General features: G+C 36.5%; 1 protein-coding gene across 2 annotated transcripts; it reads right to left on the bottom strand.

The window, feature by feature from the left end:
- Nucleotides 1–11,098: 11,098 nt before the first annotated feature.
- On the bottom strand, nucleotides 11,099–22,770 carry LOC110692124 (NADH dehydrogenase [ubiquinone] 1 alpha subcomplex assembly factor 3-like). 2 transcript variants are annotated; one of them, XM_021869115.1, is made up of 6 exons: nucleotides 22,503–22,770; nucleotides 21,945–22,230; nucleotides 21,399–21,515; nucleotides 13,954–13,988; nucleotides 12,156–12,256; nucleotides 11,099–11,496 (listed from the first exon to the last, which is right to left on the bottom strand). In XM_021869115.1, exons 2-6 carry the CDS (start codon nucleotides 22,127–22,129, stop codon nucleotides 11,404–11,406), a joined length of 531 nt encoding a protein of 176 aa, XP_021724807.1. In that variant the 5' UTR covers nucleotides 22,130–22,230; nucleotides 22,503–22,770; the 3' UTR covers nucleotides 11,099–11,403. The 2 variants fall into 2 exon arrangements, with proteins under 2 accessions (XP_021724807.1, XP_021724806.1); XM_021869114.1 differs by having other exon boundaries at nucleotides 21,945–22,213; nucleotides 22,503–22,767.
- Between the last annotated feature and the right edge of the window lie 2,201 nt (nucleotides 22,771–24,971).

Below are 24,971 nucleotides of genomic sequence, written 5' to 3' on the forward strand. Positions count from 1 at the left end.
AAACCACCGACCATCCCTAAACCCCACCCAAAGCCACCCAAAACAGCCCCTACCACCACCCAAAGCCACCCTTACCAAAACCCCACGCACACCAAACCGAAACCACTAGCACCAAACTCACACCAGCCCCCACCCCACCCCACCACCATCGACACCACCACATACCACCACCATTCCAAAATTTAGTAAAAGCCGAAATTAACCCAAAAAAATAGGAAAAGCAACCCCAAAAAACCGAAAATTAACCCCAAAAATACGAAAATTAACACAATATAATAAAATTATACCACACAAAAAAAATCAAAACCAGATCTACATATTAATCAGAATTTCATTAAATTTTTTTTAACAAAAACGATAGTTAACCAACGAAAATTAAAAGAAATAAATAAATATACAATTGTATCATAAATTTTATAAACTAATATTACAATTCCATACAAAATTAACTAGATCTACACTAAACCTAAATTACAAGATCTAAAAAAAAAACCTTGAGACTGGTGGCTCGCGACGGTGGTTGTTGTTGCCCCGGTTTGTTGCGGTAGATGGTGGTTGTGGTTGTTGGCTTGATGTTGGTGGTGAACAGAGAGAGAAGAGGAAAAAGACAAGAAAATGAGAAGAAGACTGAGAAAATCAGATGAGGGAGGGCAAGAGAAGGAGAAGAAGACCAGAGAGAGAAGAGGAAAGAGAAGAAAAAAGAGACGAAGGAGGAGGAGAGAGAAACAGAGGAGAGGAGAGAGAAAGAGTAGGAAGAGAAGGAGGAGGAGGAGAGAGAAAGAGTAGGAAGAGAAGGAGGAGGAGGAGGAGAGAGAAAGAGTAGGCGGCTAGAGAAAGAGAAATGAGAAGGAGAGAGAAATAGAAAGAGAAACAGTGGTTGATGTTAGGGTTTGTTTTTTTTTTTATATCATTATATTCCGACGGAATATTCCGTCGGAAATTTCCGACGGATTTTATTTCCATTGGAAATTTAATATTCCGGCGGAATATTCCATCGGAAATCCCATATATTCCGACGGAAGTAAAATCCGTCGGAAATTTCCGACGGATTTTCTACGGAATTAAAATCCGCCGGAATTTCTGATTTTTCCGACGAAAATACGTGTCCGTCGGAAACTATCCGTCGGAAATCGGCCTATTTATAGTAGTGATTTAATCTACAATGATCAATGCACATACGTCACCCTGTTATAGTTCTAGTGGGATCAATTCATTTATATCATTTTTAATCACAGTCATCCCACCCGTTTTAGGAACTACCTATACAGGACTCACCCACTTTGAGTCTGAAATAGTATAGATAATACCTGCATCAAGTAATTTCATAACCTCTTTCTTAACTACTTCCTACATTTTAGGATTCAACCTTCTCTGGGGTTGAATACATGGCTTATGATTGTCCTCTAAGTGTATCTTGTGCATACAAAAATCAGGGCTAATACCCTTGAGATCATCAATACTGTACCCAATTGCCTTTTTGTGGGTTCGAAGAACCTTAAGAAGTAGGGAAGTTTGTGGATCATCAAGTGCAGTACTAATGATCACAGGGTGTAATTCCTGTTCATCAAGAAATACATATTTTAAATGAGAAGGGAGAGGTTTTAGTTCAAGTTTCTTAACATCTACTGGTTTTGATTCCTAAACTAATTTTACTACCTTCTTGCTCTCCTTAGGGTCAAGGTCTTCAAGTGCGAGAGCTTTCTCTATAGCATCCACCTCACTGCTCCAAATACCAGCATCACCAGTAGTAAAATCACCACAAAGTACTTCCTCCAAGGGATCCCTCGCAAGGATCTGTGGTAAGCTATCTTCACAAATAACATCAACCACATCAATCACATCAATAGTACAACAATTTTCCTCTAACATAGGACCTTTAAAAACCTTCCCTAAATTAAATGTGATATTATCATCTCCGATAGATAAAGTTAGTTTTCCATTTTTTACATCAATAATGGCTCCTGTAGTGTGGAGGAAAGGTCTACCTAATATTATTGGAATTTGTGTATCCTCAGCCATGTCCAAAACAACAAAATCAACAGGGATAAAAAATTTACCAACTCTAACAGGGACATCCTCTAGAATACCTAACGGGTATTTAACAGAACGGTTTGCCATTTGCAAATTAATGTTAGTAACTTTTAAATCACCCATATTAAGCTTTGAACACACAAACGATGGCATAACACTAACACTAGCACCCAAATCACATAATGCTTTATCAATGAAGACATTACCAGCATGACAAGGAATAGAGAAACTACCAGGATCCTTTAATTTAGGTGGAGATTTAATTTGCAATAAAGCACTACATTCCTCTGTATAAGCTACAGTCTCTACGTCATTAAAGGCTCTCTTCCTAATCTAAATATCTTTCATAAATTTAGCATATGCAGGAACTTGTGTAATTAACTCTATAAAAAAAACTGTTACCTGCAAGTTTTTCACAACCTCCAGAAACTTACTAAACTGCTTATCCAACTTAGTCTTCAATTTCCTATTAGGTAATGGTAGTTTGATAACTGGTTTCTGTACATCTCCATTCTTGTCTTGAGTTGTAACTTTCTTTGGAGTTGTACCCTGCAATGTATCATCAGAAATGTTAGTTTTACCCTGGAGCCCTGCAGGGTCAGTAACAAGATCATTTGGTATAACATAATCAAGATTAGCAATTTTTGTTAAAACAGGTTCATCCTTGGGCGTAGGAGGCCTATCATAGTGTGAACCACTCCTTAGAGTAATTGCATTTGCATGATCTATAGGTTGTACTGGCTACGATGGTAAGGCTCTCTGTTGGCGAGTTTGTAGAGTAGAGGAAAGTTGCGCAATTTGATTATCCATGATTTTATTGTGAGCTAAGATCGAATCAATTTGTGCATCCCTACTCTGCATGTGCTTTTGCATACTAGCCAGCATAGTTTTAATTTCTGACAAGGCAGGGTCAATAGATGGAGGTGGAGTTTGTAGTTGGGTCCTTTGGTTGGGTGGTTGATAATATTTTGTTGTGGTTGTTGTGGTGCTTGTTGTTGTGGTTGTTGTGGAGGTGGAGGGTTTTGCACATTGGTACTCCGGTAAGAAAGATATGGATGGTTCCGGAGACCAGGATTATAAGTGTTGGAGTATAGGTTATTTTGCCTATAGGTTTGGAAAGCATTAACTTTCTCTATGGAACTCCTACAATCTTGTGCCCAATAACCTACAATTCCACAATTTTCATAAAAAAGCATCGTTAGTATTATTGACAGCAGAAACATTAGCTACAGAAGTAGGAATTAGGAATAGCAGTACTAATATTATCTAATTTCTGGCAAATAGAGGTTAATTGGGCTTGCACAAAGGATACGGAATCGACATTATGTTTCCCCTTGTTTGCAAAAACCTCTAGGATTCCCGTATTGGGAATTATGAATTGTCATCTCTTCAATAATTGTTCCTGTGAGATCAACTTGAAGATTCATAAATCTTCCATTGGCTGCTGAGTCAAGAATTGATCTAGATGAATTTCCAAGCCCACTGTAGAAGGCTTGGATTATCTGCCACAGCGCTAATCCATGATGGGGACATTCTCTCTGCATATCCTTAAATCATTCCGAAGCATCACATAGACTTTCATCAGCTTCTTGGGAAAAATTTTGGATTGAATTCCTTAATAAAACTGTCCTCTCTACAAGGTATATTTATTATAGAAATTCAAAGCAAGAGTATCCCAGTTAGTAATACCAAGGGCAATTCTATTCAATCCATTATACCATAATTTAGCTTTACAACATAATGAAAAGGGAAAAAGAATCTCCCTAATTTAGTCCTGCGTGACCCTAGCTTGCCTAATAGTGTTGCAATATTGGCAAAAATCCAAAATATGAAGATTTGGATCTTCACCCTTAGCTCCGCTAAATTGCTTCCTTTCGATCATAGTAATGAACTAGGGTTTAATCTCGAATTGTACTCCCTCGAGATTAGGTGTGGAAAATCTGTCAGGGACGGCTGCAAATAGTCGCTGAGCTTGCGAGGTGGTTGAGCCGTCATCTCTGATTTTGGTTCTGAAGAAACTTCTGTGTCACTAGAATCAGATGGGGGTTCCAAAGGTGTATCACCCTCGGAAGTAGCTCGTACCTTTCTAAAAAGGTTCTTCAGTCTATGAAAAGAACGTTCGATTTCAAGATTGAATAGAAGGCAACCTGATCTAGAACTCCTGGGCATAAACAAAGAACTAAACAAACAAGTATGAGAAACTGTCCCACAGAACTTGCGTTCTCTGAGACGAAAGAAAATAATCTAGCCTATAGAAATAATCAAGAATAAAAATTAAACCGTTTCCCCGGCAATGGCACCAAATTTTGACAGGCTAAAGTCGTATAACCTAATCAAAAGAATTACCTAAGTCCTCTAACTAAAGTAGATAGGGAAGTAGGGTCGAATCCACAGGGAAACAAGTCTTATATTCCTAAATAATTAATATAATCTAAACTATTAAGTAACCGAATTATTATTATGTGAAAATTAAACTAAGGGAAAATAATTAAACTAAAGCAAATTAAATAAGGGAGAAATCAATAAATCAAAGTCTAGGGTATATGTTCACCAATAAATAATATTCTAGGGTAAAACACAATAATCAATCATCAATGCATCAATTAATCAGATCATAAAGGGCTTTCACTACGTATTACAATCACAAAATTAATCTACTGGTATTAAAACGCATCTCTCGAATCTTAACTTAACCATTTATATATTAACCTGCCTATTTAAACTAAGCCTAAACATCAATTCTCATCTTTCGAATCTTGAATCAATATTGCATAACTCATACAATTAAACCTGGCCAAATCTAATTGCATAGCATTAAATCAATCAATAGAAAATCAATCAAGCGTTGACAATAAAAAATAATAAACTACCCTTCATATTATTTTACGGATCCCCACAACCCTAGAAATAAAACTAGTCACACATATTTAAATCTAAAATAAGTAAAGAAAATAAACAAGACATAATTAATTAAAGCAATTAAATTATTGTAAATAAAAGGGAAAGAAATCGTTACCAAAATAAATGGAAATGATGAATTGCATAAACCAAAAGTGTAGAGAGAGAAAACAAGAGTATTAACCAAAAGCTTAAAACTTAAATCTGGAAATTAACTAATGAAAAAAGTAATCGTCACTTGCTAAACAAAACGTATTTATACTTAAGCTCAAAAAGTCCTAATTAAAAACAAATTAAAATCGTCGAAACTACTCTTAGGAACACGCGCCCGATCGGGCGGATGCTCGCCCGGCCGGGCATGCCTTTTTGCAGGAGATTCCTTCGCTTGCGCCCGGTCGGGCTCGCCTTAGGGCGAGTACCCAATCGGGTGAGCTTCTGGGCAACTTGGACATCTCAATTGGGCTCTTAACTAGCCCAATCCGAATTTCCTCTTGGGTCTTTAAGAATCGATCCAATGCCTCGAACTCTTCTTCTTCACCGGTTTGATTGCTCCAATGTGGTCTTGGGCTACGGAATATGGTCATAATAATGCGATCCTACTCCAATGCTCGTAGTGGCTCAAATAAGTCTGGGAAAATGCTTCAAATCCGCAATTTCCTATAAAACAATACCAAAACTACAAAAACACTAGAAAATGCATATTAGTAATAAAAGTGGCTCTAAAGAGCCAAAAATACTCCTAAATATGACCAAGGGACGGGGGTAAAACACTACATAAAATGAACATATCAATTCTTAGAGCACAAAGTTATGGGTTTGTCCTAATCCTTGCAGGAGTAGAGGTAGCGCCTCTTATGCCTATAAATAAGGGGAATTTCATGGCTTTTAGATAGACAAGAAATTAAATCAGATTAAATTCAATACAAATTGTTTAACTTTGTTTAAACTTTTCTTTGCTAGTTTTCAATTCAAGGATTTGTTTTGATAATTAGAACGTGCAATACTTAGTTCTAGGAGTAGTCTAAGTCTTATTTATCAAAATACTTAGTTCTAGGAGTAGTCTAATTAAGTAGTTTGAGTAGTCTTGAATTCGTTCCAGGAGTGGTCGAATTACAAGTCATATTTGGTTCATTGTTCTTAAGTTATTCGAGTTTCTAAAGGAATTCGGAAGGTTTGTGTTACTTGTGTGATTTTAGATTCTTTATTAAGTTAAGGGGTTTAAATCCACATCATTCGTGAAATTCCGCAATGTAGTACCTAGATCTCTACAGTGGTATCAGTTAGTATCTTGCATGTACGCATATATTGATGATAATAATTTGATTATTTTGATGTACATGTTAATTTTAATTCAATTAAGAGGGAGAATAATTTAATTATGGTTAATTACTATTTTAAATGGTGATTTAACATATTAAAAGGGAGAATAATATATATGATTCAATTTTCTCAATTTAGCCCTAAATTTGGATCAATGTTAGCCCTATAATAGCTGTAATTTTCACGAACCCCCCTAACCCTAATTAATTTCGAAATTTTTGAAATCGTAAATCCTAAATTATGATTTTTGGTTTTTTTTTGTTTTGATTAATTTCGAATATAGTATGCTTCATGATTTCAATTAGATAAATTCATTACATAAAAAATGATTTTGATGTGATCAATGATTTAATTTAACGGTTGCACGGCTGTCGCTATTGCTAATACTTTGAGCCAGCGCGCATCGCAAGATGTGCGGCCACCGTGGCTAGCTTTGGCTGGCCAAAACAAGTTGGATGTCCGCCCTTTTTTTAAAAATAATATTTATATTATTTTGATAAAATTTGATTTTATTTGGATAATTTCAAATTTTTAAAAGTTTGTTTTATCTTTTGAAAAGTTTGCTAGGATATTTCGAGCAGCTTTCCATATGGATAACGGTTGATAAATTAATGGTGATTATCCTGTAAATATTTTAGGATATAATTGACTTTAAAATAATTTAATTGGCTAGCCATTGGGATGGAATCTTCTAAGTTTGTTAGGAGAATCTTAGAGAATAAATATGATCTATTATTTGAGATTAAAATAAGACTTTATTCTATCTCATACTTAATTTGAAATATATATGATATTTTATTGATGGTTATGAATAATATATCTTATTAATTAATTACAAATTTAAAATATGCAGATATTTTAGGAATTATGTTGCCTTAATTAAGAATATTCGATATTTTAGTTTAAGCAAGCATGTTTACGTGATTTATATATGACAATTTTATTATATATGATATTATTTTGCTATATAATGACTAGTATGGCCCAATATATTATAAAACAAGATATGCACATCGTGATTTATTTTTGTAATCTAAATACGGTATGCGTATCGTGAACTATTTTTTGTAATATTTTTTATTTAATTAGTAGATAAAATAACATATAAAGGTTAGATATAACCCAAGAAGACCATGATATGATGTGAAGGCCCAAAGGACGACAAATCAATCCATGAAGAATTAAGTAAGAGCATTTCAAGACTAGTTTTCTTAAGATTAAGGGCCATTCTAGATCATAGTTATTTTGCATTAGTAGATTATGCATGTAAGTTTATTTTCTGTATGTTGATGATGATGCTCTAGAGTTCACTAAATATTCACAACATAATAAACCTAGGTCCCGCTTATATTGAGATTATTTTTCCAATCTAAGTACCTAAAAACCCTTCGATTTTAAGTGATGGATGATGCACTAGGGTGTCATTTAGAATCTTAGGAACTTTACGGTAAAATTCTATTTTACACACTTAATTGGTTGGGCTCAACAAGATTATCTAAAGGGTTTAGGATCTTGAAGCAAAGGGTAATAATTTTACATGGGATGATTAATTATTCAAATAAATTTCATTACCTTGCACACAATGCCACAACTAATAAGACAAAAGTCATATTGATAATTTTTTTGATCAAATAAATAAAACAAAACAAAAAAGGAGCGATTTCCCACAACATTGTCAAAACAAAAATAAATTCCCTTTGTGCGTCGGTGTAAAAACAAATTCCCCAAACCCCGTCCACGTAGGATCAATGTTGGACGTTAATTTTTAGCCGTTGGTTCAGCTTAAATCGTTAACGGCATAGCAATTGCAGTTTTAAAACCGCTACTACAATTAGTGGTTTTAGAAAAGAGACCTCATTTTACTAATAACCGGTCTTTTTGCCTCCTTCGTCAATATTCATTAACAAGTTTAAATAGACCGCATTTTAATAACATTTAAAAAAAATACATAATCACTAATATTGTTAGTGATTTTAATATAAGGAAATTTTGAGTTTTGCTACCACCAAAATGACCATGTTTGACATTTGCTACCTGTTTAATTTTTTATTTTATTTTGCTACCTCCAAAAGTTACAACATATAGCACTTGCTACTAGTTAACAGAATTTGTTAGGGTTCCGTTAAGTGGGGCCCATTTTTCATTAAATAATGATTTAATTTATTTAAAAAAAAAACTTACAAAAAAAAAAAAAACTAGCCACTCTATAGCCCGTTTGCCACCTCCCCATTAGCCACCCTTCACCCTTGCCGGAGCCCAAATGATCTCCCGGCGCCGGTGACCCCACCTCTCTCCCCTTTCCCACTCTACTTACCCTACCAATTTCTTACCCTTCGAAATTGGGTCTTTTCAATGCATTTGGTTTTCGATTAGATGCGAAATTGGTTGCGATGCTGGTGTTGTGGGCTGTGATTAATTATGTGTGGCGAGCACATGAATTGATGGTGGTGCCGATTGTTACGCGCGGTGGCTTGAGGTGGGCTGGTGGGTTGTGACGGTTGATGTTCGGTGCTGTAGGGTTTCGTAGTGACCTGACACTACGCGGAAGGAAACCCCCCAAGACCCGCCCCTTAATTAAAGCAATTAACAACCATAATAAACTTAATCAAACAAGATTAAGAACAAGAATTATACCTTTGTTGCGTGCTTCGCTCCCGAAGAGCTCTTACTTCAAAATCCCGAAACTACGAGATCTCCGACGGATCGTACCCTCGACCCGACCCGAGCGTCCCAAGTCTTGAAGGTTAGTCAAGACCCGGAAAAAACAAAACTATGACTTTTACGAATCAAAGGTTTACTCTAATTATAAGAGTTGCCTTTTTAATTCCACTCAAGGTTGTGTATTTCCCAATACCATGCCTTTGGTATTTATAAGGAAATGCACCCTTAAACTTCATTCCCCAACCAATGTGGGAGAATGAATAATTTGATAATTAATTTATTTCCAAAATAAATTAATAATTAAATTCAATCACAATGCAACAAGTGTTAAGGGGAGAGAGAGAGTTAGGTGAGGACCATGAAGAGGTGGGGGGGGGACCATTGCCTTGCTCCCCAAGGCTTTGCCCAAGCCTTGGTCCCCACCCCCTCACAAAACCGCCTTAAGCATAGGCTGTTGGGCTGCTGCCAGCTAGCACGCCAGCTAGCAGTGCCAGCTAGCACCAGCCCACCCAGCAGCCTTCGCATCCCAGCCAAGTAGTGCATGCTTGGTGCTGGGCGATGCTTGGAGCTGGTGCTGGCCCTCACCTCTCTCGCACATGCTTGCATAGCAAGCATGCGTGCTGCTAGCGAGCCACGCATCCTGGCCCCTTGCCTCGCCAGTCACACGCACCACCCTCGCATCCCTCGCTGCACCTCTCGCACACGCATCAACCTTGCACCCCACGCACATGCGCCACACGCATTGCTAGCCCAGCCAGTGCACCTACGCACGCAAGGGCCTAGCATGCGTGATGGGCGATGCTGCCATGCACCCTCGCACTAGCACACATCAGCCAGTGCCTAGCACTACTACGCTTGGTGCGAGGCACGCACACACGCACATGCACATGCGCTAGTGCCTAGCACTGCGATGGTTGTGCTTGGTGCATGTGTGGCCCTGTCATGCGCACCTAGGCATCCAACCAAGTACATTGCTGTGTTGCGATGGTGCGCCTAGGCTGCGATAGTCAGCGATGGTGCCTAGGCATCAAGTTAGGGCTGCGATGGTCAGCGATGGTGTGCCTAGGCTGCAATGGTTCGCCTAGCACACCTAGTGTGCTTAGGCTTGCGCCTAGCCATGCTAGGTGCCTGCTAGCTTGAATTAGCCTAGCATCCACATTGTTAGACCATTGTGGTGCTACGGCTACGCTCGTACTTGTCGCTTGTGATTTTGCGACGCTCGGCCTCGACGCCCTAGGCTCGATATCCGACGTCTGTATTCGTAAAACTCTGTCGACTCATTAAATCCTTTCGGATTAATTCATCGTCTCAGATCGGTGATTCGATTGGGTTCGACCCGAAAGGTTCTGTTAAGATTAAGTAGTAATATCAATTGTACCTTGATATTACTAATCGGAAGCGGCCTCCACCTAGGCATTCCGATCACTTGATCTTACTGAAGAATTAACTCTGTAATAATTCTGAACCCTCTATCGGAAGAATACACTTGTTGGAAGGACACCATTCCTTTCAGTACTGCTGGGAAGCGGGGGCGTAGCGGCTGATTGATTGTAGGTTGTTGTGGGGGTCTGCGAAGTGGTGGCTACGATTGTAAGGTGCAGCTGCTCTGTGGTTGAGCCACTGCGGCGGCTGCTGATCTATTGTTGGTGTTTGGTCAAGTGGTTTGAAGAGAAGCGTTTGGTAGGTGGTTTAGTGAATTCTTGGTGAGCTGAGGGGTGAAGGTGGAGTTGGTGTTGTTGTGGTTGGTGTGTGAAGGTGGAGTTTGGGCGCTAACAGCCAACATGGGGAGGGGGGCTGGCAGTGAGGGTGGCTGGAAGGAGGGAGGGGTGGCTGGAAGGTGGTTGGACGGTGCCTAGGCCCACTAACAGCAACGGTGAAAACATGGTCATTTTAGTGGTAGCAATTGTCAAAATTTCTTAATATGTAACCGTTTATGACATTAGCGGTTTTAAGCTGAACCAAAAACTAGTCCTACGTGGACAGAACTTTGGGAATTTATTTTTAAAGCGGTTCATAGTGAGAATTTATTTTTGTTTCAATAATATTGTTGGAAATCGCTCACAAAAAAGTTGGTAATGATAAAAACTTTGCCGGGATGTGTGTGCGTATCAAAGAGGTAGTAGCACTTCCTTAAGAATTCATTTCAACTAGCTAAATTTTTCATGATTTTCTGTATAAAACCATTGGCTTGTCAGCAAAAGTAATTTAGCTTTATTTCATAGTTTGTACTTAACTCCATCTTTCAATGTCTGGATACAATTACTCTACAGACCAAATTATTGATGTACATTCCACATATCATAAAGATACAACCATGAAAAATGTTCTGAGAAAGCTGCCTTTTTCAGAGAACTGAAGCAATTATACTCAAAACTGATATTGTCTCAAGTTAAAGGACTACGCAGCACCAAACTTCCGCAGCTAGTCAACACAGCATCAAAAGCAGAGCAAGAATTTGCTGAAACGTTTTGCTATTGGTCAGATGACCAAATATTATGAAGATGCTGATGCTCCATATGGGAGGAGAGCCGCCGCAACTATTCTACCTTCCTCGTTCAAAATGTTGTATGTAGAGGCAGCATTTCGCTGAAACAAAACAAGATGAAGCACGAGTGACCAAAGTTTAGTATACAACTATTCAAACTCCTGTAGAACTTGGACAAATACATATTGATGCCACTGCAGTTTGGCACAGTGGAATGAAGGCTCAAGTGTCAGAAAGTTTCAGCATCACAATTTTTCCACACATTTAGCAAACAAATTTGTTTAAAGCAGCACATGAAATATGGTAGAATGGATACATTTCATTGATAGCAAGACTAGAGTACCATAGACAACTAATTACCAGGAGTGTTCAGTTTACAAAATCAAGGTACAAAGGAGCAAACAAACAGAATGCTATATAGTGCAGGATTCTTAACACTCAAAAGGTTCGTAATATTCATAGGCATTATAAAAAAAAAAAATAGTGCTCAACATTTATCCATAGCATCAGTTGAAATGCATAGTTTGGTCTTCAACTTCGTTGACAAGTGATAACCCGAAGAATATTTCCGCTCAGTGTATCCAGTAAACCTCTTCAAAAGACTTATTATTCAGAAATTCATAAACATAAGCGATTCATTTTAGAAGCTAGCTCATATTTAGCGAAACTTGATATTATGCTAATAACTAATACCAATGTTCAAACACAGCAGTTAAAAATAGTTTTAAATCACTAAAGCAAATGCTTAAAGCACAGATACCGAGTCAACTGCTTCCAATCTTATGCCAGCAGAGCGTAAATAGCTCCGGAGTTCAGAATTAACTGGTTCAATGTGCCTTCCACATCCAAGAATTAAAATTTCTGCAACACATCACAAAATTAAATATTCAGCATACCTTCTTCCCTCTTCTCTACTTCCTGTCATATTGTTGGGGAAGCTGAATACAAGCTAAACATCAATGTGACAGCAATGTAGCACATAAATAGATTAGCCCATGTAGGCAAAATTAACTAATACGTACAGTCTACAGGCACTAACAGGCAACAGTGGACATGGAATCCATCGCAGGAAATGAGTTAAATCATCTTCTTTAATGGTTACCTACCTTCAGGGAAAACATCAGTGTAAGTCATCTCCATATTACTATGTTTCCACCGAGACTTTTGACAGTATCATTTGAGGTTTTAGGAGGTTGAAAATTTTTGGACATCCATGCAAACTTGATTCACAGGTAAGAAATTGATGTATACTTTCTAACAAGGGTGAAGTATCCATCATTTCATAGCATAATGGTTCTTGTGTAAACTTAAGTTTTAATGTCATAACATGAAGGAGTGAAGTAGAAAATTTAGAATATTATTGTAGTTCTAATTCTTTAAACTATATACTTCGTATTAAGTTTTAATATTATTAAACTTGACTACCTGAAACTTTTCTAACAAAGAAAGGAACAGCTATAGGCCTATAGCCACATGGAAAGAAACCGTAAAAAGCCACTTACACTATTTTTAGAAATTCATCAGATAGCGAAATCGAAATAAATAAGACTGGTTAAGAAGCCATGCTTGATAAGGAAACCCTTGGTCTAATTCCATGACATGAGACGAATTGTAATGGGCATGGAAAAATTAAACAATCACCAAATATAAAAATTATGGGGCTTTTAAAGCCCTAACATGACTTTAATTGGTAGTCAAACCATAGATTCAGCTACCACAATTATAGACAATAATCCTGATGTGTATCTGTGAATTTGTGAGAATACCACAAAAGTCAAACAGACTATTTCCCTACCTTTTAAAAAGTATTGAGTAAACTCTTATGAATAGTTTTGAGATGATTATGCCCCTAAAATGTTTATTTACGTATTTACCCTTTTAAAAGTATGACCACACTTTTATGAATAGTGTTAAGACGATTATGTCCCTTAAATGTTTATTTACATACTTGCCCTCATTAATGTTAATTGTTTTTTTTTAAAACTCTTAATAATAGTGTATGGACATTTATGCCCCTAAAAATATTTGTTATATACTTTCCCTCATTAATGCTACTAACAACTAAAGTTATAACATAACGTCAAATCAAAAGAACTTCTCGGACATAGCTAGCTATGATGCGCGCATCGCGCACGTTAGGCGCCTTAGTTATACTAAAGTTGCAGCTTCCAGAATAAAGGAACAGAAAGCAAGGCATCAGGGCTTATATTACATAGTATCCTTCAATGCAATCCAGCAACTTCATGAGGAGCACTTTATTCTTAAGACATGAAACTTCATGTGTGCAAAAAATCAACATACGAATAAGTACAATTACTCAATTAGATCTATAGATGAAAAGGCGACCATACTCATAAAATACTTTTTTTTTTATCTTTCTTTCACCAACATTCAAAATTTACAAGCATCTAGAACACCATGCCACTTATAGTTTGACTTTTCTCAAGATATCATAAGAAATGGAGCATAGCACATTAGCAGTTTTAGCACAGCAATCTTGTCAATAAGCTTCATACAGCATCTATAAGTTATAGTTATCGACAGTATGCCTTTATTACCTGGAATAGGCCGAAGAATCTGGAAGATGGACAAGCTGTATCAGGAAGAAAAATGACACGTTAATTTTCTGAGAGATAGGTAAGTAACGTAAAATATTATGCTACATAGTATCAGACAAAATATGCACCAAGGAAGTACAATTTGGGCAATCAAAACTGCATATCATTCGATGTTTACAATAACCGAAATACAGCATTGTATATTTAGATCAGATCAGCTTTATGCATTATGCAAGAAGCCTTATTTTTAAGTACCTATGTCAAATTCTCAGCACTCCCACATGGATATGATATTCTAACCAAACACAAAAAATTCCAGCAAGACATACCAAAGTCCTAAGAGTCATGGTCCAAGTATCTTGACATTGGTTTGTGCCCAATAAGGTACAAGGCAAGGAAAGCCAAGGAGCATAAGCAAAGCTTTCAATTTGAGAAAGGATCCTGATTGTCAGCACTAAGGTACATTAAGCGGGAGGCAACGTTGACAACAAAAATGAGTATTTATAGAAGCGACAACAGGACTATTAGCACGAAAGCAATATCAACAACCCATGTGCTTAGATCAGAAGCATTAGTTCTCATTCATTAATAATCACTCCATCAAAAAGCTTTATATTTTATTTAACAATTTTTTTTAGTGTCATAGTGACGACTCTAAACTAGCTATAGGTCACACCTAAGGGTCAACAGGTGGGAAGCATCCAACATAAAAAACATAAAGGAAAGCATTAAAGGAGATGAAGCTTCTGCATCAGTGACAACTTAACATATGTTACCACTTTTGATGACGATGTTTTTAGTGGCACCAGTTCCACAATGGTGGCTTCTGCCCAGACACCTAGATGTCCACGCATCACAGCGTGGTAAAGCACTACTACCTAGGGGGACTCTTTGCCCATTGTGTAGATCACGTAGAAGAAACCCATTCTTATAGCTCTTGATCTCTCCTTTTTGTTCGTACCCTAGCATTTGTGCGGGTTTCAACATAGTATACACTTCTGTATACTATCATTTCCAAAGGAGATGCTTGCCATCGGTTCTTTTGTGTTGTAAAAAGGGAATAACCAGAATCTTTAAGCATCATTTCTCCCACCTCATTAGACAATACACGTGAGCAATTTGCCGTACTCTTGGGTGAGCTTGGAGACATAATTCCATAGCATGATGTTTAAGCTCAAAACCTGATTTCATTCCATGGTAATTGTCTTTCCCAAAGGAGTATTACATGAATCTATGCGACTGAGATTGTATCTATCTTTTGTCTCATAATCTCACATTGAGAGCAATCTTACAATTCAGAAAACCAATCCTTTATTCCTTTTCATTCATGCCATGAATTTCCAACATGCAAGCTATGTATTCATTCACATAGTCGCAAATAGTATTCTTATGCCCAATATCATGTACCTTCATTCGAGGCATAAGAATTCCTAGTTTCAATATCAGTTTGGATCACCATAGCTTAACATCACTTGACAAGTACAGGACTAAAGAAATGACCACCTGTTCTTTTTTTTTTTTTTTTTTTTTTTTTTTTGAGAAAAGGTAAAATTTTTATTAATCACACAAAAACAAATTTACACTGAGGCATCTAAGCCCCTAGGCAAATGCCCTTGAGCCAATAAAGCTCCCTAACCTTAACATTCTTACTTGCTATACTACCTATCCTATGATATACATCAAAACAAATTCTATTTACAATTATATCATGCCTATGGATCTTCCTATCCCAAACACCACTATTTCTTTGTTGCCAAATGTAGTACACTAAGGTAGTGCAAAAGCTCTGACAAACCGGAAATGACCACCTTTAGGTTATCACTTAGTTAACATATCCTAAAGTACTGCTCGATGTCAAATAGAAATATATCGTCTATGAATTTGTAGCACAACTATAATCATATATTTTATCTTCATCGGACTAATGACACCGATGAGATCATCACCTACCTCGCGCATAAAGAGTTCACCAATCATCACTCATCACTTACATATTATGTGTAATTTTTGATATTATTTTGACATTGAATTGTGTGAAACTCTCTTACAAGACGACACAAAAGCAAGCCAAGGGCGAGCAAGGCTTGTGCAAGGGTATCAACCTTAGCAAAGCTTTGGATTTCAAATGGCAAGAGTCCAAGAACGGTGGAAGAGGCTTGTGCATGAATATGAGCATAAGAAAAGCTATTTATTTATGAAGAGACACCCTTATGAGACGGAAGAAGATCAATCAAGACGCTTAGGCACAACAATAATGAGTATGTAAATGACAAACAAATGAAAATAAATAAATAAATAAATAAATAAAGGCTAACATAGAAGCAATATCAACAACACATATTCTAAGGTAAGTTGTATGGATGTAGGCGATCGATAACATAATATTGAAGGATGAACAAATTATAAAAGGTTTAAATGTTCTAAAGTCAAAAGAAATATCTTGGAAACAATTTTTTAAAGGCAAAAACTTTAGTTTGCTACTCAAGCTAGCTCATCAATGGTTAAATGTAAACAGGGGCAAATTCATTACATTGTGCGACAATAGACTATACAAAACGACGTCTTTGAGCCTTATTACTGTCATTTTACAATTTAAGATTTGGAAATTTGTTTCAGGTATTTGTTTCATAATTTATTCATTTAATTTTTGCTTCAAGTGTACAATTTAAGACTTGGAAATTCTTTATTGTTAGGGACAATTATTAACTTTTTGTTGCAATCATTATATTTACAACCTAATTTTCTCCTTAATTTATTGAACTTTAAAAGTTTATTTTAAATATCTAAATAAATTAACTAGTATGCAATTTAACAATTGTTTAATGAGAAATTGATAATTTTGATTGGATACTACTATATTATTGATAATTTATAACTTTTTATTGCTTGATTATACGATGATTTACGTGTTAAAACGTTATAATTACTTAATCCCTATTATAATTGTGTAAACCGTATTTTGAAATCTTGGATACGCCACTAATGTTAATAATCGACTAAACAATTTGAAATTCAGCTGTCATAAACATCCAACCTTCAAGCTGTATGGCAGAATCCTAAGGCTTTAATAATTAGTCAAAAGATAGATATTCTAAACTAATTGACATTAGTTAAAAGCTAGCTAATGAACATTAACACTTTAATAATATGTTGGCTAATAAATTCAAAAGAATAAATCTGTGTCACTACCCTGAATCATTAACAAGCCAAAAAAAGGAAATGAAGATTTTAAGCAATTACCTTAGAGTAATCTTCTGGAAAACATTGCACAATTAATATAATGACAACTGCATGCGCATGGCATTGTTTATTCATTATTACGTTGCATTTTTATTGAGAATAAGGATTGTTCTTTCGTCTTCCAATTCCTTTAAAGAGATGATACTCAAACTCATACTTATCTAAATCTAAATATTTTATTTTTTCAAGGAGTAGTGTAAGGTGTAACGGTTTGAAATTATAAATCTGACTTTTGTAATTAAATCTCTTAAACCTATTTTCAGTATTTTGATATCATATTAATTTTTTTAAATCACGTCTATTTTTTGAAGGAATTATAGTTCCATGGATCATTCGGTTCACTCTAACTTTCTCTAAGGCTATTTTTTGGCGATTCCGATGATGCAAGCCTCCAACGCCTGCCATTTACATCTCTAGGTGATAAAGTTCCTTCTTTTCTTAGGTAATTTCCGTCTGGAAAATTTATCAAAAAGGACCTTGTAAGTCTATTATTTTGTGAGAAAGGACCTTTTAAAAAAAAGGTGGCAAGGAGGGACCAAAAATAGTGTTTTTTTTTTTTTTTTTTTTTTTTTTTGCACCATTTTTGCTGAGGAGGGACCTATGCCCGGAAACCACCTTAGACCCACCCCTTTCACAGCAGTCACCTCTTTCCTCCACCCCCACCGCCTCCCTCTTCCCTTCTCCCCTTGCACGAAAACCTTACCAACCCCAACCACCCCTTTTCCCCCTCCGATCCACTGCCGGCATTGACCCCGACACCCCTTTTCACGGAGACCCACTCCTCCCCTCCCCTACTGTAAAAATCTTCAAGCGATAACCTAACCCTAAATCTAGGGTTGAGAGAATCGAGCAAAGAGAGATGAAATCAAATTTCTGAATGAGTTAATAATTTAGGGTATGGAATTGGATGATTTTGTGAAGAAATTGAGTTTGATCAAGTAAATTCATTTTTGGTCCCTTCTTGCAACAATTTTTTTAAAAGGTCCTTTCTCACAAAATAGTGGACTTAAAAAGTCCTTTGTGACTAATTTCATTGGTCAATTTATAAGTCTAGACTAATGTCACAAAATACTGGGCAATACCTTTTCACAAAATAATGGACTTTGCTTTGTGACTAATTTCATTGGTCAATTTATAAGTCTAGACTAATAAGTGGGCAATACCTTATTATGTGACTAATTTCACAAAATAGTGGGCAATACCTTCTTTTCTCTTCTCTTCCTTTACCTAAGAATAACTAAGAATAAGTTTATCTTTTCGGGGTTTTTATTTAAATAAGTCTAGACTGGTTAAAAATGTGACGTGTGTTGCAATTTAATTGGTTCAACTTTTCAAAAAAAAAATTTAACTTAATATTTTAATTTTTTAATTTCGTTATGTACCTCGCTCTCCCCTCCCACCGCCCCTTTCTCTTTGCTCCCCCCTCACCACCCCTTTCTCACTCTTCCTTCCACAGTCTCTTTCTTTCTCCTTCCCCCTCACCACCCCTTTCTCTCTACTCCCCCCTCATCACCCCTTTCTCTCTCTTCCTTCCACAGTCTCTTTCTTTCTCCTTCCCCATCACCACCCCTTTCTCTCTCCTCCTTCCACCGCCTCTCTCTCACCTCCTACCTCATCGCCCCTTACTATCTCCTCCCTAAAGCTCCCATTGACAACCTTTAATCTCGTTCAACAGACCTTGCATCAGAACATAGTCGAACCACCACAATGCAACTCATTCTCCCTCTCCCTTCGAACATAGTTGTGTTCATATAGATTTAATTAACTTCATACAAGAATCGACAAAATTCAGTACCAAGTAATTGCAATTAGTTTAATTAGCGTAAATACTTTTAGTGGGGGCGGTGGTGGGACGTAAATTTGGGTTAATGGCATGACTATGGCGAGTGGTGGCAATTGGTTAATCAAGTTGATGGTGTGGTCTAGTTTTAATTGGTTATCTAAGTGTTAATTGTTGGATAAGTGGCTTCATTATGGCAAGGTGGTTTTAATTGATGGATATTGTGACTATGGCTAGGTGATTTTAGGGAGGGATGGTGTGGTGGATTTCGGTTGGGATAGCGAGACAATACGGTGGGCTGGGGAGTTATTCTTGTGTTTCAAGAGGCGGTGGAAGGAGAAGAGAAAAAGGGATAGTGAAGTGTTTAAGGGTGATCGTTAGGCAATGGTGGTCTGGTGGCTTAAAGGTGGTTGGGTTTGGGTGGCTTGAAGGTGGTGGGTGGCGGTGGTTTGTATAGGTTTGTGGATATTTAGGAAAAAAAAAAAAAAAATTAAAAAAAAAAATATATTTGACTTGTTGGCAGGTTGTATGTTATTTGGCCCATTAAATAAAATGTCCCATAAAGGTATTCTTAATCAATTAAATGATTGACTTGCGTTGAGCTGACCGTGCATTGGCTAATTTTTGACAATTTTTCCTTCACTTTAACTAAGTTAACATTTTATTGAAAACTAATCCAACGAGGTAATAGATGAGAATAAAAAAATAAAAAATAAAAATCTTAATTAGAGTCATTTGTAAAGAGAAAAACAAGAGGGTCACCATTTCAATTTGGGGCTAACCACTGAGAATTTTCCTTAAAATAACAGTGGGACATTTCCCCAAATGTGTAAAAGCCAATTTGGGACAAATGCAAACCAAAAGTGTAAATATTGATGTGGGACTTAAGAGAAAGATAGAAAGATAAAGAGCAAAAGAATTCCTTTGCAAGCAACTGTCAACTTAATTATAAGAGGTTTTATGTGGCAAGTTATTACAATTGTATATTACACTCAGAAGATCCTGCGCGATTTATCCTTCCACTAAAGGACTTGTGGCTGTCTTATAAATAATGCACATATTCAATTTGGTTTGAATTTTTCTTAAATGTTGAGTTTATCTTATTCTTACTTTCAAGTGCAAGTTAGAAAGACTAGATTTCCACCCTCCTCCCTTTCTTAAGAAAGTTAGGAAAAGTTCCCCAAACCCCTCCACCCATAACATGTTTTCCCCATCTTTAGAGAATCTACTCCCTCTATCCCCCAATGTTTGTACCAGTGTTAGAATCTAACCTCCTGTTTTAGATACTTTTGTAGACTTATTCTTACATTTTCTAGGCTTTATATTCAGTTATTATTTTTGCCAACCCAACATCTATTAGAAAAACATTGTAAATGCAAAAGGAAGTTCTTTAGGGAGCAAGTGATTAATGAAATCCAAAAACTTTCTACCAAGTATTGCCTTCCTCTTTTACTTGTGTTGTATGACCTTAATAGCTATTTTGTCGTCGCATGCATATTAGCACCCCAAACTCACTGGACGCTATAAAAAAAAAAACCTCGTATTTTGGTTCCCCTTGTGCCCACCTACACTCTGTCACCTCTCATCAAAAGATAAAAGCGCCCCTTGAGATCTAGACGCTGCTTCGTTTCTGCACAAGGCTTGCGCCCTTGCCACCCAAAAGGCAAGAACACAACGCCTGATTGTATATCCTCATAAATAGTTGTCCACCCAAGTGCACAAATTTACACTTAGCTTCTTAAAAAAAGTGTTTTGGGGCAATATTTTAGGGACATAAGGAGTAATAGGTCACCCATCAAAAAGGACAAAAACCCAACAAATAAAGTACAACAACAAAAGGAACACTAGAAAGCATATACTGAAACCTAGGACCCGTTCTCTTACTCTCTCAGCATCTCTAATCAATCATCACCCATCATCAGTACATATTACTTAAAGAAAAGAAACCTAACTCTAAAAGACCTCCCAGACCAACTCCCTTTGTTCTTCAATTTTAAATTACATTGCTGGCTGGTGAGCAACTACCATCAGAGCATAAGTTGGAGAACTGTGCTACCACCTCCACCCATTAACAAACTGCAGCTCCACCAACACCAAGCAAGTGGCAAACTGCAGCAGAGCTATGCCACCACTATACTAAACTACTAACACCTCTATATCTTAAAAATCATGTCAGTCTGATTAAAAAGAAAAAACAAAAAAAAACTAATTGTATTGGGAGCAATTTCTCTACAAAACCAGTAACGTCAAGTAGCGCTTAGAACCTAATACTTGATTCTGAGTGTTCAATATCAAAACAACTTGGCAAATAAACAATCCTAGCTTATGCATCTAGTTGAATGAAAAAGATATTGTAAATAGCTACTTTTTGCGTCAAATAACTGAAAATTGTATTAGCATAGAGTGCGACCAAAGAAGCAAGTACCTTTCAGGGGTAATATCTGCAAAGTTCTTAGGGGTCCATGACATTAGCAAATTCCCAAGACAAAGTAAGCTACCTTCATACTTGACCCCATTTACTTTGAATCCAGTTTCGTCAAACCTATCAAATTGTTGCAATGAATACCAAAAGCCATGAGCTAAATCAAAATTGATGTCCAAAAAACCATGCATGAAATTCAAACTATACAAAGCATTAATGCATAAATGCATAATCAACCCGAACATCACGCGATTGGTAAATTACTTGATAATGCAATTATTATCATACATTTGAATTTTGATATAGATAACCCAGAACACACACAACCCTTTTACTCTAATTGCTGAACTTAAGTTAAACAAGTTGCAGCGAACACAACAAACCAAAATATTCGAATTATAACAGGTAAGTCCAAAATATTAAACACCAAACGCCAAACCATATTTTTGCATATCAAATGGTATCAATCAAATGTTGAAATATAAAAGAAACCAAAATAAACTATATATCAAATTCAGGATTTTACAAATGTATAAAGGAAGAATTTACCCTTGAAAGCGAAGTTGGTCCTCAGGAACATTATCAATTAGATTGATCTGATCATATAGAGAGAAAGTGCGACGGAGTGAAGGCAAAGGTACAGTGACACGATGGGATTTTGAGATATCCTTTCTCAAGACTTTCAACAGAGATGGCAGCGTCTTCCCCCCTGCTGCTAGCTGCCTTAGCGCCATTTCCGTCTTCTCACTTTAAGCTTCGGAAGGTTGTCTCAGCTAAGGTTCACCAGAGTCCCATTAAAGGGTTACATAAATAAAAGTCTGCAATACATCAACAACTAAATTTGACTCAATTATCAAATTAGGCTTCAAATATCGCATAAATTTTTTCACGATCAAGAATATGAATAGCGAAATCCTAGCAACGAAATCGCTGTTATAACATTTTATAATTCAAAAATACTTAACAATAGTTCAATATAATTTATATAGCTTAGAAGAATCCTGATTTGACTATACTGACAGTCTGACAGTTAATTTAACGATATTGTGAAACAAAACCCTTAATTAATAAATTGATAATCGGTGATCAAACAAATAAGCATCTTACCTCAGAAGATTCTTCAATGGAGGAAGGAAAGCTCAGATGCCGCTTCAATGGAGGAGAGAGAGGGAGGGGTCGAGCGACCAGCAAATAAACGTCTACGGCCTTTTTGGTTGGGAGGAAAACAAAAGAAAAGAAAAGAAAATTGAGAAAATACAATTTTTTTTTTTTTTTTTTATTTATTTATTTTTTTATTATTATTATTATTTTAAGAAAACAGCCACATTGCATTAATTAGAAAGATCCAAACTGGCCAAGTACAGAATACTACTAGGGAAAGATCCAAACCGGATGACTTTCGAATTTCCCTCAGTATTCCCCCGAGCCACTAAGTGAGCTACCGCATTACAAGTACGCTTAGCATGAGTAAATTTACAGCTGTTTAGGAACTGACAACCAGCAAAAATATCATCAAAAATAGTGGAAATAGGGGCTAGGCATGGGCTGTTAGAGCATGTTTAATGGGAGAATTCATGAATCCCCTTAATTCTTCTCTTTCCTTCTCTCCTTTTGACACATCATTTCTCTTTCTTCCACATTATTTTCCACTATCTCCATCCTCTTCCTCTTCCTCTTTCTTTATTTTTTCCCACAACAAAGGGGATTCATGAATCCCCTTCCTTTCTATTTATTAACCAACTTCTATTTTAGATATTTGTAAATTTTAATATAATTAGATTAATGACAATTTTAATATATTACAAAAATGTACAATTAATGATAATTTAAAATGCATAATTAGTAAATAGAACGGTTGTCATCCATATAAAATAGTTAATATGGAACATTACAATACATTATGTAAAAAGACAATTAATGAAATTCGGAAACATAAAAATACATTAAAAGCCGATAATTGAAAAACGAGAAACTAAATCATAAATACGTTTTATTTTTAAGGTGAGTTGACGAAAGTGCTCCCAAACCTAACCCATATATGTTCCAGCAAATCATTCTTCAAAGATGTATTAATTTGTTTGTCACGAAGATTATCTCATGTAGCCATCAATGTAGCTAAATTTTGATCTTTATAACGCCCAGGGGTAACGGTGAAAGTTGTTGCTGTTCTCCTTGATGATCCTGCTAGGTTCTTAGGTTGTTCGGTGGAAAATTCCGTTGGATCCCAATAATTCATGTAATTATCGCGCTCATCTTCTACAATCATATTGTGCATGATAATACACGCCATCACGATTTTCCATAGCATTTCGACACTCCGTGCCAAAGCCGGATGTCTAATTATTGCAAATCGAGCTTGTAGCACACCAAAAGCACGCTCAACATCTTTTCTAATACTCTCTTGTTTGATTGTAAACAACTTCTGTTTAGGGGTTTGTGGGGAGGTAATTGACGGGGCGTTAGAACGGTCGCACATTCCACACTCAATCAAATAAATTTATAAATCCTAAAACTAACCCCTAAACAAGTCTAGTGGTAAGTTCGGAGTCGAACCACAAGGAACGGTAATGTTGGATTGTTCTCGATCTAATGCTTAAGCTACGCCGAAATCGGTTTATGGATAGTGGACACTACAACTACACTAAAACACATATAAAGAACAAGGTATGATAAAGTCTACTAGGGGAAAAGATCCACTTAGAACAATTAATAAGCTAATGAGAATCCATTTGATAATCAATCATGCAAAGAAAGAATTATAATGAGAATTAACTACACTCAAAAGTAATCTCTCAAATTCCTAGCCTAGATCCCTCATTGACTAGGTGCATAGAAGAAAATTACCCAAAATGCAATCAAATATATCAATTCTAATTCACAATCCCTTGTCAAACTAGAACCAATATGCAATTAAGTGTGCTATCATGGGAGATCAATCCAATCTAAAACAAACAACATGCCAACATCAATTCAATCAATTTAATCACACAATTATCATCAAATTTATCTCAAATAACTCAATTAACCATAACAAAGCTTCACTCAACACCTAGTAGAAGGAAATCTACTCAAACATGATTAACAAAGCAATTAATAAAGCATAAAGAGAGAAGAGAGTAAGAAATGCTCATTGATATAAAATGGAGATCTTCAAATCATCAAATTCCTCCTTTGATTATCCAAAATCCATGAAAACCATTGTGCTCCTCACTCTCTCTCTAAAATTTTGAGAGTTTCTCTCTCTAAAACCTAAAACTAACCTAAAAACTATTCTAAACTGAAAAATCTCTCCCCTCTTTAATGAGTAAAAAAAATCTGTTTATACCCTTTACAAAATTGCTTAGGAAGCTCCGCAAAAAGTCAGCTGAAACGGGAAAAGGTCCGACCGAACTCTGTGTAGGTTCGGTCGGACTCAGGGTAGGTTCGGCCGAACTCAGGGTAGGTTCGGTCGAACCTCCCTGATCCTTGTTTGGTCGAACTTTCCTGGTTCGACCCCTCCTGTAAACATGCTGAAAACTTGGTTGAAACTGCCTTGGAGGTTCGGTCGAACTTTTCAAAAGTTTGACCACACCTAGG

Source organism: Chenopodium quinoa, unplaced genomic scaffold (genome assembly GCF_001683475.1).
Source record: "Chenopodium quinoa cultivar QQ74 unplaced genomic scaffold, ASM168347v1, whole genome shotgun sequence".
NCBI classification, from domain to species: Eukaryota; Viridiplantae; Streptophyta; class Magnoliopsida; order Caryophyllales; family Amaranthaceae; genus Chenopodium; species Chenopodium quinoa.

Excerpts from the sequence above, each read along its gene's own strand:
- LOC110692124 (XM_021869115.1), bottom strand. The coding sequence starts at position 22,129 with ATGGCGCTAAGGCAGCTAGCAGCAGGGGGGAAGACGCTGCCATCTCTG. Across the intron at positions 13,989-21,398 it reads GCAGATATTACCCCTGAAAG|CTTGTCCATCTTCCAGATTC; the intron begins GTACTTGCTTCT and ends TTCCTGATACAG. Across the intron at positions 11,497-12,155 it reads GATTGGAAGCAGTTGACTCG|CGAAATGCTGCCTCTACATA; the intron begins GTATCTGTGCTT and ends GTTTTGTTTCAG.